This window comes from Mobula hypostoma, chromosome 5 (assembly GCF_963921235.1).
Source record: "Mobula hypostoma chromosome 5, sMobHyp1.1, whole genome shotgun sequence".
NCBI classification, from domain to species: Eukaryota; Metazoa; Chordata; class Chondrichthyes; order Myliobatiformes; family Myliobatidae; genus Mobula; species Mobula hypostoma.
Window position 1 is genome coordinate 104,532,774 of NC_086101.1, and position 13,828 is coordinate 104,546,601.

A 13,828-nucleotide genomic window follows, 5' to 3' on the forward strand; every position below is an offset into this window, starting at 1 on the left:
AGGGAGAAATACAAAGAGATCTAGGAGTACTTGTTCATCAGTCTCTGAAGGTGAATGAGCAAGTGCAGCAGGCAGCGAAGAAGGCTAATGGAATGTTGGCCTTTATTACAAAGGGAATTGAGTACAAGAGCAAGGAAATCCTTTTGCATTTATACAGGGCCCTGGTGAGACCACCCCTGGAGTATTGTGCGCAGTTTTGGTTCTCCAGGGTTAAGGAAGGACATCCTGGCTGTGGAGGAGGTGCAGCATAGGTTCACTAGGTTAATTCCTGGGATGTCCGGACTGTCTTACTCAGAGAGGTTAGAGAGACTGGGCTTGTACATGCTGGAATTAAGGAGATTGAGAGGGGAATCTGATTGAGACATATAAAATTATTACGGGTTTGGACAAGATAGAGGCAGGAAGTATGTTCCAGATGCTGGGAGAGTCCAGTACCAGAGGGCATGGTTTAAGAATAAGGGGTAGGTCATTTAGGACAGAGTTGAGGAGGAACTTCTTCTCCCAGAGAGTTGTGGAGGTGTGGAACGCGCTGCCTCAGAAGGCAGTGGAGGCCAATTCTCTGGATGCTTTCAAGGAGCTAGATAGGTATCTTATGGATAGGGGAATCAAGGGTTATGGGGACAAGGCAGGAACTGGGTATTGATAGTAGATGATCAGCCATGATCTCAGAATGGCGGTGCGGGCTCGAAGGGCCGAATAGTCTACTTCTGCACCTATTGTCTATTGAATTACAAAATAAGATGAAGGAACTAGAGAAGAAACACAAATTGAGTTTGGCGCAGGATACATTAGAAATTTTAAAATTAGGAATTAATTTAATAATTTGGCTACACAAGAAATCAGGAAAAATCTAATGTTTCTGAAACAGAGACACTATGAAAGCGGATCTAAATCAATGAAAATCTGGTGTGGAAACTGGAAAAAAAAAGCAGAAAATACAATTCATCGAATTCGGGATCCGAGAACAAAAGTGATAAATAAAAAAGCTAAGTGAAATTCAAGCAACTTTTGAAGTGTTTTACAAAACTATGTTCCAAAGTTCCAGGGGAAAGCATAACCCAAATTGACAACTTCCAGAATTCTCTGGTTACCCACTTTAAACGAAGAACCAAATAGAACAATGACTGCTGACATAACTGAAGCTGAACTAAAAACTGTAATTAGTAGGCTTAAATTAAGGAAGTCACCAGGATCAGATGGATAAACAGTAGAGTGGTATAAAGAATTTAAAAATGAGTTAATTCCTGTTTTACTCCCCACACTGAACTGGACCCTAATTAAGGCACAAATGCCACCCAGCTGGAAGGAGGTGATAATCTCAGCTGTACCGAAAGAAGGCAAGGATAAAATGGAATGTGGGTCATTTAGACCAACATCTGTTCTTAATGTAGATTATAGATTATTTACCTCCATCATGGCCAAACGATTAGAAGAGTTTCTACCCACACTGATACATAATGATCAGACAGGTTTTAAACAACAATGCCAAACACAAGACAATATATGAAGGACACTTCACAATATGGATCATATTTAAAAAATGAAATTGAAGCAATAGTAATAAGCGTGGATGCTTAAAAGGCATTTGATTCGGTTAATTGTAATTTTCTTTACAGAGTTTTACATAGATTTGGTCTACATGACACAATTATTAAAACTATACAGGCACTATATGACAATCCTACTGCTAGGATTAAAAACAGGGATCGCTCCCTACGCGACTCCCTTGTCCATTCATCCCCCCCATCCCTCCCCACTGATCTCCCTCCTGGCACTTATCCTTGTAAGCAGAACAAGTGCTACACATGCCCTTACACTTCCTCCCTTCCCACCATTCAGGGTCCCAGACAGTCCTTCCAGGTGAGGTGACACTTCACCTGTGAGTTGGCTGGGGTGATATACTGCATCCGGTGCTCCCGATGTGGCCTTCTATACAGGTGGGGGCTTATATGGGAGGCAGGGTTTGAGGGTCGGCACAACATTGTGGGCCGAAGGGCCTGTACTGTGCTGTACTATTCTATGTTCTATATTGGTGAGACCCGACGCAGACCTGGAGATCCGTTTCTCTGAATGCCTACGCTCTGTACGCCAGAGAAAGCAGCATCTCCCAGTGGCCACACATTTTAATTCCACGTCCCATTCCCATTCTGATATGTCTATTCAAGGCCTCCTCTACTGCAAAGATGAAGCCACACTCAGGTTGGAGGAACAACACCTTGTATTCCATCTGGGTAGCCTCCAACCTCATGGCATGAACATTGACTTCTCAAACTTGCGCTAATGCTCCACCTCCCCCTTGTACCCCATCCGTTATTTATTTACATACACACACATTCTTTCTCTCTCCTTTTTCTCCCTCTGTCCCTCTCACTATACCCCTTGCCCACCCTCTGGGTTTCCCCTCCTCCCCCTTTTCTTTCTCCCGAGGCCTCCTGTCCCATGATCCTCTCTTTCCCCTTTTGCCAATCAACTGTCCAGCTCTTCACTCCATCCCTCCCCCTCCTGTCTTCTCCTATCATTTTGGATCTCCCCCTCCCATTTTCAAATCTCTTACTCGCTCTTCTTTCAGTTAGTCCTGACGAAGGGTCTTGGCCCGAAACATCAACTGTACCTCTTCCTAGAGATGCTGCCTGGCCTGCTGCGTTCACCAGCAACTTTGATGTGTGTTGCTTGGATACTTATCAAGTAGTTTTACCCTAGGAAGGGGCACGAGACAGGGTTGTGCATGGTCACCGCTACTCTTTGTATTGTATCTGGATCCACTAGCTCAATACATCAGACAAAATGAAGATACCAGGGGAATTACCATTAAAGGGACACAGCATAAATTGGCCTGTCACACAGATGACATTTTGATCTATCTAGGACAACCAACATACTCTTTACCTAAATTGATGCAATCCTTTGAACAATATGGTCAATTATCAGGATACAAGATCAGCATAGGTAAAACCCAATTACCTTCATATAGCCCACCAAGAGAAACTGAAAGTAAATATCGCTGGGCATGGCAAACAAGAGTCTTTCAAATATTTGGGCATCATTATGCCAAAAGATTTGGCAAAATTATCAGAATGCAATTATTTGCCTATATATAAAAAAAATTAAGGAAGATTATAACAAGATGGAACCTAATTCCTTTCTTTATTCTCAGTTCAAGGATTGAGTCCATTAAAATAAATATATTGCCCAGACTATTATATCTCTTTCAGACCCTACCAACAAAGATTAACCAAAATCAATTCAATGAATGGAACAAAATGTTATCAAGGTATATATGGCAAGGTAAAAGGCCTAGAGTTTGTCTCAAAACTTTGCAATTAGCCATGAAAAGGGGGGGGGGGGGAGAGAATGGGGCCTACCTTCTCAGAGATTATTTTGCAGTACAGTTGAGAGCTGTGATATGCTGGTGCAACCCATCATATGACGCTCAATGGAAAAATATTGGAGAGGATACCTTCCATCCCCATACAGGCAATTTTGGCTGATAACAACCTATAAAGTTACATAAATACTACTGATAACCTGTGGGTGAAGTGTACTCTTAAAATATGGAAAACTATTATAGAAGAATACAAACTGGAGAGAGACATTGCAATTCTTAAATGGTGTGCATGTGACTCGGATTTTACGCTGAATAAACTGGATGCTAGATTTAAGGACTGGACAGCTAAAGAAATAACAGTTCTTTGCAATATAATGAAAGAAGGAACACTCAAACACGAGGAAATCTACAGGTGCTGGAATTTCAAGCGACACACATAAAAGTAGCTGGTGAACGCAGCAGGCCAGGCAGCATCTCTAGGAAGAGGTACAGTCGATGTTTCGGTCCTGACGAAGGGTCTCGGCCCGAAACGTCAACTGTACCTCTTCCTAGAGATGCTGCCTGGCCTGCTGCGTTCACCAGCAACTTTTAAGAAGGAACACTGTTCAGTTTTGAAATGCTTACAGAGAAACACCTATTAGAAAAACAAGACTTTATCGATATTGGCAGATGCGACATTATGTTAATAGGAGGGTGAAAGGTGTAACCAAGGCAAGTACATGTTTGATAGAACTATTTAGAAAAGGATATAATTCAGATAATGGTAGAATCATTTCAAGAGTGTATAAGGGTTTGTCAAATCTTAAAACACATTCAACTCCATACATTAAAAAATGGGAGAAGGGAGGAGGAGTAATTACATCTGAGGGAAAATGGACAGTAATATGGAGGTATCAATGGAAGTGTACGAGTTCACAGAAATGGAGGGAATTTGGGTGGAAAAACCTGATAAAATACTTTATTACACCCTCTCAGAAATCCCTTTATGACAGTAACCTCCCTGTTTGCTGGAGAAATTGCGGAAATCAAAATGCAAACCATTATCATATTTTCTGGTATTTCATTTGCCCTGTTATCAAAGACTATTGGAGTGGGATACACAATGCCTTACAAGACATTTTTAAATGTGAAATACCCTTATAAGACGATATATTTTGGGTCTATTCCTCAAGAATGGTTGAAAAGAGATAAATATTTAATAAATTTTCTGCTGGTGGCTGGTTAAAAGACTCTTGCCAGGAAATGGTTATCACAGGAGAGCCCAATGTTAAACGCATGGATGGAAATTATAATGGACATTTACAATATGGAGAAGATAACAGCATCTATTAATAAGTTGGAACAATTTGATTCATACTGGGAAAAGTGGTTTAACTACATAACACCTCATAGGCCTGATTTTATTCTCACAAATCAATATGTTGTAAAAAAAAAATCACTCCCTACCTGTACATAGTTTTTTTCCTTTTGCTTGTTCTTTCTTTCCCTTTTTTATAGGTGTATACTTCAGATAAATACTATGTGGAGATTTATGGCAAATATGAATATATATGCACAGTATCTGAAATACATCTTATGGAAATGTTAGTTTGATGATGAATTTCAATAAAAATAAATTACAAAAGATCTGACAATGTGCAAAAGACAAATGGTAGATAGATAATTAAAAAAAACATGAATTGGAGTGTCCTTGAAAGCGAGACCATATGTTGTTCAAACAATTCAGGGCTGAGGGAGATTTAGTGAGGTTCAGAAGGGTACTGGAAATCTGAGAGAGGAACAGACAGGGGCTGGGAAATATCCAAACAGCTGGGACAGGGGTCAAGGAAAGACCCCGTTCTGAAGTAAAGAGCTTGCCTGAGCAGAGACCGATTTCATGTCTCATATCAGATCATTGGGGAAGATGAATGAATGGGTGATGATCCCACTAGGCACTCACCTTACTGATCTGCTCAATCCCCTGTAGTGTCATGTCGGTCAGCATGTTGGACTCAATGCACCGCAGGAAGACATCATCGTCCATCTTATCCACCACCTCCTCTTCTTGCTGCAAGGAAAAGTACATCAGCGAAAGCCTGAAGGAACCACAGTGAGCAGCATATATATTCAGTGTTCTGTAGGTAGCTCACAGGCATCTCGTTAGTCAGGCAGCACAGCTGGACATCAACACTTCACAGTCCCATCGCACACTCTTGGGGTGAGACAGAGTGAAGGTCCATCTACATCATCCCATCACACACTCCTGGGGTCAGACAGAGTGAAGGTCCATCTACATCATCCCATCACACACTCCTGGGGTCAGACAGAGAGTGAAGGTCCATCTACATCATTCCATCACACACTCTTGGGGTCAGACACAGTAACTGTCTCAACATACATTCGCAGTGTCAGAAGCTCTGAGCCGATCCACCACTTCCCCAGAGTGAGCCAGAAAATTGGTTCAGTGCCACAGCTCATGTCTCACCTCCTGGAACTTATTCTCGTCACTGTTCATGATGCGAATTCTCAACACCAGTTTCTCTGCGTTGTCATCGTTAAAAATGCAGTTTAAATCATCACCAAAACCTGTTGGGCACAGAGAGCCACAGATTTTTCTTTCTATAAACACCATAAAGAAGAAAGGGCAGGCAGAGCAGGGTTCCCCTGTGGCCATTCCCCTCAACAACAAGTATACCGCACTGGATACTGTTGTGGGGGGGGGGGGGTGACTTACCTGGGACTAGCTGCAGTAGCCAGATCTCTGGCACTGAGTCTGGCTCTGCAGTGCAGAAGGGAGGGGGAAGAAAGAGGAGAGCGGTAGTGATAGGGGACTCGATAGTTAGAGGTGCAGATAGGAGGTTCTGCGGTCGTGACAGAGAATCCAGGATGGTTTGTTGCCTGCCGGGTGCCAGGGTCAAGGATGTCTCTGATCGATTGCATGACATTCTGAAGTGGGAGGGTGACCAGCCAGATGTCGTGGTGCACATCGGTACCAATGACATAGCAAGGAAGAGTGAAGAGGTCCTGGACAGTGAGTGTAGAGAGCTTGGTAGGAAGTTGAAAAGCAGGACCTCAAGGGTGGTAATCTCAGGATTGCTATCTGTGCTAGGTGCCAGTGAGGGTAGGAATAGGATGCTCTGGAGGAGGAACAAGTGGCTGAGGAACTGGTGTAGGGGGCAGGGTTTCAGATTTCAGGATCATTGGGACCTCTTCTGGGGCAGGTGGGACCTGTACAAGAGAGACGGGTTACACTTGAACCACAGGGGGACCAATATCCTTTCAGGGAGGTTTGTTAGTGCTATTGGGGAGGCTTTAAACTAGATTTGCAGGGGGATGGGAACCAGAGTGCCAGAGCTGACAGTGTGGCTGGGGTGAAAATAAATGATGTTGAAAGTTTAAGCAAATCCACTGATAGAAAGGTTGTGAGTGGTGGTAAAAATCTTCTGAGGTGTATATATTTCAATGCTAGGAGTATTGCAGGGAAGGTGGATGAGTTGAGGGTGTGGATTGACACGTGGAATTATGATGTTGTAGCAATTAGTGAAACTTGGCTACAGGAGGGGCAAGACTGGCAGCTTAATATTCCAGGGTTCCGATGTTTCAGATGTGATCGAGGCAGAGGAATGAAAGGTGGGGCAGTAGCATTGCTTGTTAGGGAAAATATTACAGCAGTGCTCAGGCAGGACAGATTAGAGGGCTTGTCTACTGAGTCCTTATGGGTGGAGCTGAGAAACAGGAAAGGTATGGCCACATTAGTGGGATTGTATTACAGACCACCCAATAGTCAACGAGACTTGGAAGAGCAAATCTGCAGAGAGATAGCAGGCAACTGCAGGAAACAAAGTTGTGGTGGTAGGGGATTTTAATTTTCCATACATTGATTGGGACTCCCATACTGTTAGGGGTCTAGATGGTTTAGAGTTTGTAAAATGTGTTCAGGAAAGTTTTCTAAATCAATATATAGAGGGATCAACTAGAGGGGATGCAATATTGGATCTCCTGTTAGGAAACGAATTAGGGCAAGTGACGGAAGTCTGTGTAGGGGAGCACTTTGGTTCCAGTGATCATAACACCATTAGTTTCAATTTGATCATGGACAAGGATAGATCTGGTCCTAGGGTAGAGGTTCTGAACTGGAAGAAGGCCAAATTTGAAGAAATGAGAAAGGATCTAAAAAGCGTGGATTGGGACAGGTTGTTCTCTGGCAAAGATGTGATTGGTAGGTGGGAAGCCTTCAAAGGGGAAATTTTGAGAGTGCAGAGTTTGTATGTTCCTGTCAGGATTAAAGGCAAATTGAATAGGAATAAGGAACCTTGGTTCTCAAAGGATATTGCAACTCTGATAAAGAAGAAAAGGGAGTTGTATGAAATGTATAGGAAACAGGGGGTAAATCAGGTGCTTGAGGAGTATAAGAAGTGCAAGAAAATACTTAAGAAAGAAATCAGGAGGGCTAAAAGAAGACATGAGGTTGCCTTGGCAGTCAAAGTGAAGGATAATCCAAAGAGCTTTTACAAGTATATTAAGAGCAAAAGGATTGTAAGGGATAAAATTGGTCCTCTTGAAGATCAGAGTGGTCGGCTTTGTGCGGAACCAAAGGAAATGGGGGAGATCTTAAATAGGTTTTTTGCGTCTGTATTTACTAAGGAAGCTGGCATGAAATCTATGGAATTGAGGGAATCAAGTAGTGAGACCATGGAAACTGTACAGATTGAAAAGGAAGAGGTGCTTGCTGTCTTGAGGAAAATTAAAGTGGATAAATCCCCGGGACCTGACAGCTGTGTTCCCTCGGACCTTGAAGGAGACTAGTGTTGAAATTGCGGGGGCTCTGGCAGAAATATTTAAAATTTCGCTGTCTACGGGTGAAGTGCCGGAGGATTGGAGAGTGGCTCATGTTGTTCTGTTGTTTAAAAAAGGATCGAAAAGTAATCCGGAAAATTATAGGCCGGTGAGTTTAACATCAGTAGTAGGTAAGTTATTGGAGGGAGTACTAAGAGACAGAATCTACAAGCATTTGGATAGACAGGGACTTATTAGGGAGAGTCAACATGGTTTTGTGCGTGGTAGGTCACGTTTGACCAATCTGTTGGAGTTTTTCGAGGAGGTTACCAGGAAAGTGGATGAAGGGAAGGCAGTGGATATTGTCTACATGGACTTTAGTAAGGCCTTTGACAAGGTCCCGCATGGGAGGTTAGTTAGAAAAATTCAGTCGTTAGGTATACATGGAGAGGTGCTAAATTGGATTAGACATTGGCTCGATGGAAGAAGCCAGAGAGTGGTGGTAGAGAATTGCTTCTCCGAGTGGAGGCCTGTGACTAGTGGTGTGCCACAGGGATCAGTGCTGGGTCCATTGTTATTTGTCATCTATATCAATGACCTGGATGATAATGTGGTAAATTGGATCAGCAAGTTTGCTGATGATACAAAGATTGGAGGTGTAGTAGACAGTGAGGAAGGTTTTCAGAGCCTGCAGAGGGACTTGGACCAGCTGGAAAAATGGGCTGAAAAATGGCAGATGGAGTTTAATACTGACAAGTGTGAGGTATTGCACGTTGGAAGGACAAACCAACGTAGAACATACAGGGTTAATGGAGTGTAGTGGAACAGAGGGATCTGGGAATACAGATACAAAATTCCCTAAAAGTGTCGTCACAGGTAGATAGGGTCGTAAAGAGAGCTTTTGGTATGTTGGCCTTTATTAATCGAAGTGTTGAGTATAAGAGCTGGAATGTTATGATGAGGTTGTATAAGGCATTGGTGAGGCCGAATCTGGAGTACTGTGTTCAGTTTTGGTCACCAAATTACAGGAAGGATATAAATTAGTTGAAAGAGTGCAGAGAAGGTTTACAAGGATGTTGCCAGGACTTGAGAAACTCAGTTACAGAGAAAGGTTGAATAGGTTAGGACTTTATTCCCTGGAGCGTAGAAGAATGAGGGGAGATTTGATAGAGGTATATAAAATTATGATGGGTATAGATAGAGTGAATGCAAGCAGGCTTTTTCCACTGAGGCAAGGGGAGAAAAAAACCAGAGGACATGGGTTAAGGGTGAGGGGGGAAAAGTTTAAAGCGAACATTAGGGGGGGCTTCTTCACACAGAGTGGTGGGAGTATGGAATGAGCTGCCAGACGAGGTGGTAAATGCGGGTTCTTTTTTAACGTTTAAGAATAAATTGGACAGATACATGGATGGGAGGTGTATGGAGGGATATGGTCCTTGTGCAGGTTAGTGGGACTCGGCAGAAAATGGTTCGGCACAGCCAAGAAGGGCCAAAGGGCCTGTTTCTGTGCTGTAGTTTCTATGGTTTCTATGGTAAGTGCCAGGCAGACTGACCATGACAGTAGCCACATATATTAGTTCTAAACCAAGAAATTAGATTCTCTACCACACCAATTAAAGGCATCTGTATTATTCCAGGAGTGGGGGGGGGGTCAAACCCTCACCCTGCTTACATTGAAGGATCTAGCTGTAAACCTAACTTGGCATTTCCATCTTATCCCAGTAACCTTTTACTCTTTGCTTATCAAAAATCTGCATCTCTGCAGAATTGGGAGAGGATGCAACGGTCAGTCAGGAAGCAAGGAGTGAAAACTGGAGGTGGTGGACAGGAGACTGCAGTCAGCAGCAACACAAGTTGCTAGGGTTACCATCAAATGCAGACAGCTCCTCAGAGAAGCTGGAGAAAGGGCATGCTGTGTTGGTGGGCATGGGAACAAAGGGAGAGGGTGAAGGCAGGAACCCTGCACTGCGCATCAGTGACTCAAAAAGTGCAGCAAGGATTGGAGAGACTGAAGGTGACATGGTAATGCTTTATAGTACCAGGCAACCGGATTCAATTCCCACCGCGGTTCGCAAGGCGTTTGTACGTTCACCCCGTGACCATGTGGGTTTCCTCTGAGGCTCCGGTTTACAGGCTATTCCATAGATGTGTGGGTTAGGGTTAGTAAGTCGTGAGTGCTGAATGTTGGCTGTCCCCTGCACAACCTTGGACTGTGTTGGGCATTGTATGTTTCAATGTACAGTACATGTGAAAAATAAAGCTAATCTCACCAGCATTGATTTTCTCAGCGATTTGCTCCATGGTCAGTTTCCGGTCGGTCATATGCTTCCGGTCCAGCTCGATGCGCAGCAGCCAGGGGGAGATGCGCGTCACGTCAAAGTCCGGCATCTCATAGTAGACGTTGACCCACTCCTGGTCCTCAGACACCACTGTATTCTGGGGATCTGGGTCGTAATAGATGGCTGTATTGGCAGTGACTTTCCTCAGCGTGGTGTGTTCCAGGCGACAAAGGATGTCCTGCAAGACCGACACTCGTCAGCACAGAGGGTACCCTGTCCGGCAACGTGGGGATGAGGGTAGGATGCTGGTTCGGACAGTGGAGTCCACTACCCCACCCCACCCTGGGTGGGATAGTGATTCACCCACAGTATACTCCACCACCTCAGGCTCTTCTAAAGGGGGTATCTGTTCAAGTACAATGCTGTCAATATGCACAGCAAGCACCCACAAGCTGCAATACCAGAAAAACAATTCCTTAGGGGCAGCACGGCTGGGATAGTGGTTGGCACAGCACCAGTATCCCAGGTATAATTCCTGCTGCTGTCTGTACATTCATGCAAACATACAAAGGAGTATGACAGCATGCATCTTCCTCCCGGTGCTCCAGTTTCCTCCCATACGGGTTAGTAAATTAATTGGACAGTGCAGGCTTGTCGGGCCAGATGGGTCTGTTACAGTGCTAGCTCCCTAAAAAAAAAAAAATCTGATCATGACTTGGGTGGGGATAGCAATGGGGAAAACTGCCTTGATTACCCTTTGAATGGTGGAATCTGTCACAGCTACTGTTGAGGCTGTGGGAAGGCAAGGGTTAAGACAATGTCTAGGCAAGGATACTTTACAGACAGCATCCAGTCAACCCAAGGAAAGGTCTTTGAAAAGTATAGCAACATCTAACTCCATCATTTTTTTTTCTCCAGTCCTGCTGAAGGGTCTTGGCTCAAAATGTCAACTGTACTCTTTTCCATAAATGCTGTCTGGCCTGCTGTGTTCCTCCAGCATTTTGTGTGGTTTGGATTTCCAGCATCTGCAGACTTCCTCATTGGTGGTTGAGGCCAGTTCATTAGCTATGTTTAAAAGGAAGTTAGATATGGCCCTTGTGGCTACAGGGGTCAGGGGGTATGGAGGGAAGGCTGGGTTCTGAGTTGGATGATCAGCCATGATCATAATAAATGGCGGTGCAGGCTCGAAGGGCCGAATGGCCTACTCCTGCACCTATTTTCTATGTTTCTATGTTTCTATGAAAAGCATAGCTTCACAACGCAAGGGACCGGAGCCATTTAGCACATCGAGACAAGGATGCAATCCAAAGTGACACTTACTAAAGGACAGTTATTTTACTAATTCTCAAGTATATTGCCTTTAATGTGGAGATTCCATGAGCTTAGTGTGATTAGAGACTGATTATGCAAATAAGGAATTGGAACATATACAAGATTACCAATCGGTCAATTTCTGTATAAAACTGGCATTTTGTTCAGGGTTAAGAGCAGTTTGGTGACGGGGTCAGGTTGTTTTCCTTGTGCACTGGTAAATAAAGAATGAGGAAGGAGTCCAGTTAATTGCGATGACACTCCCTGAGGGAGGAGTAGTTTCAGTCTGTCTCGAGCCATGCAGCACACCTCCAGGACTACAATGGTGCCTCACACAGGCAAAGCTTCCCCAACCCTGGAGGCTTTAATTAACCATGCACAGCAGACTGAAACTGCTCCATCCCACATCACCATTCACATGATCTTGGCTCAACTCTTACCTCATCCACTCCACTTAATCCTATCCCTACAGCACAGAGAACATGACAGCACAGTACATTTGGTCTGCAACACTGTGCTGACCTTTTTAATCTACTCTAACTTTTCCCTCCTACACTACCCTCCATGTGTCTAAGAGTTTCTTAAATGTCCCTAACGTCAACACCTCTGGCAGCACATTCCACACATGCAACACTGTGTTTAAAAAAAAAAGAAACAAGCTCTGATTTCCTCCCAAACTTGCCTGAGTTATGCTCCTTGTATTAGCCTTTTCTGCCCTGGGGAAAAAGTCTGGCAGTTCACTATCAGAATCCAGCTTAATATCACTGGCACATACATCATCTTGTACACCTCCAGTCACCTCTCATTCTCCTTCGCTCCAAAGAGTGAAGCCCTAGTTCACTCAACCTATCTTTATAAGCCATGCTCTCTAATTCAGGCAGCATCCTGGGAAATATCCTGTACACCATCCTTAAAGCTTCCACATCCTTCCTACAATGAGGCAACCAGAACTGAACACAACACTCCAAGTGAGGTCCAACCAGGGTTTTACAGAGCTGCAACATTACTTCACGGTTCTTGAGCTCAATTCCCCAACTAATGAAGCCCAACATGCCATATGCCTTCTTAACCACGCATTTAACTTGTAAGGCATCTTTGAAGGATCTATGGATGTGGACCCCAATATTCCTGTTCTCCACACTGAGAATTCTGCCACTGACCCTGTATTCACCTTCCTTTTCCACTGAGTGTTCATATTGACCTCTCCACAGGCCGCTGGGGAAAATATTACCAAAGGTTCACAACACTGAAGAGTTTTCTCCTCTCTAACCCCACTGCGTCACATACCTTGGCACGTTCAGCGTCCCTGGCAGACTGTCCCAGCAAGAAGACAGTGAGTGAGGGCGTCTTGGGCTTCTTTGAAATGTTGATCAGCTCTTTCAGACGTGGAACACCCAGGGTGACGTTCTTGGCTGACACACCGGCATAGTGAAAGGTGTTCAGGGTCATCTGAGTGGCAGGCTCTCCCAGCGACTGGGCAGCCAGAGCACCCACCATCTCCCCAGGGTGGGCCTGGAGGGCAGTGAGAGAAACATTAGCATTCTACATGCATAAACCCTGCTATTGCTAGGCAAGGACAGTGATTCACTGCAAACCATCCCACACAAACCACACAGCCACACTCAGCATTGGCCCATACATCTTTCATGCTCCTGCCCCAACCAATCCACCAGCTCTTACATGTGGGCTTTTACAAGTACTAGTGACTTATCTCACCAATGAAACACAGGTAACGCACAATCCAGTTCGAGGGGAAGACTGAGACTTAGGCAGCAAAGGCAAGAGAGAACATGTCTGCAGTTATCTGTCCCATAACCCTTTAAGAAACCGATGTACCCTAGCCCCCTACACAACTTCTTCCCCCAGGAAGAATATCTTCAGACTCTAGAGCAGCATGGTGGAAGTTACTGATACAAAATGGACTATGTTTTATATTAGAGACATTGGTGTAGGAGGGGAGAAAGGAGTAACAGGCTGGCCACCAAACCGACCCTGGTGGGTCTGACAGGGTTAAATTAAGAGGCCAAACTAAGAGCAGAGGGAAGTGCAAGGAATTTAGTCACTGAAGGCTATATAAACAGACAGACTGGGTGGAATACCAACTTGTGCTAAGTATTCCAACACATTACTGAACAGATATGATTTATGGATGAACTTT

At 44.2% G+C, this 13,828-nt stretch overlaps 1 protein-coding gene across 1 annotated transcript in view; it reads right to left on the reverse strand.

Moving 5' to 3' along the window:
* polr2a (RNA polymerase II subunit A) overlaps positions 1-13,828 on the reverse strand; it is a 63,179-nt gene that overhangs the window by 12,766 nt on the left and 36,585 nt on the right. The window contains exons 20-23 of the mRNA XM_063048688.1: positions 12,958-13,182; positions 10,351-10,597; positions 5,790-5,890; positions 5,265-5,372 (exon numbers count right to left, since the gene is read on the reverse strand). Of these exons, the coding sequence (XP_062904758.1) occupies positions 5,265-5,372; positions 5,790-5,890; positions 10,351-10,597; positions 12,958-13,182 (681 nt within the window). The remainder of the gene's footprint in view (positions 1-5,264; positions 5,373-5,789; positions 5,891-10,350; positions 10,598-12,957; positions 13,183-13,828) is intronic.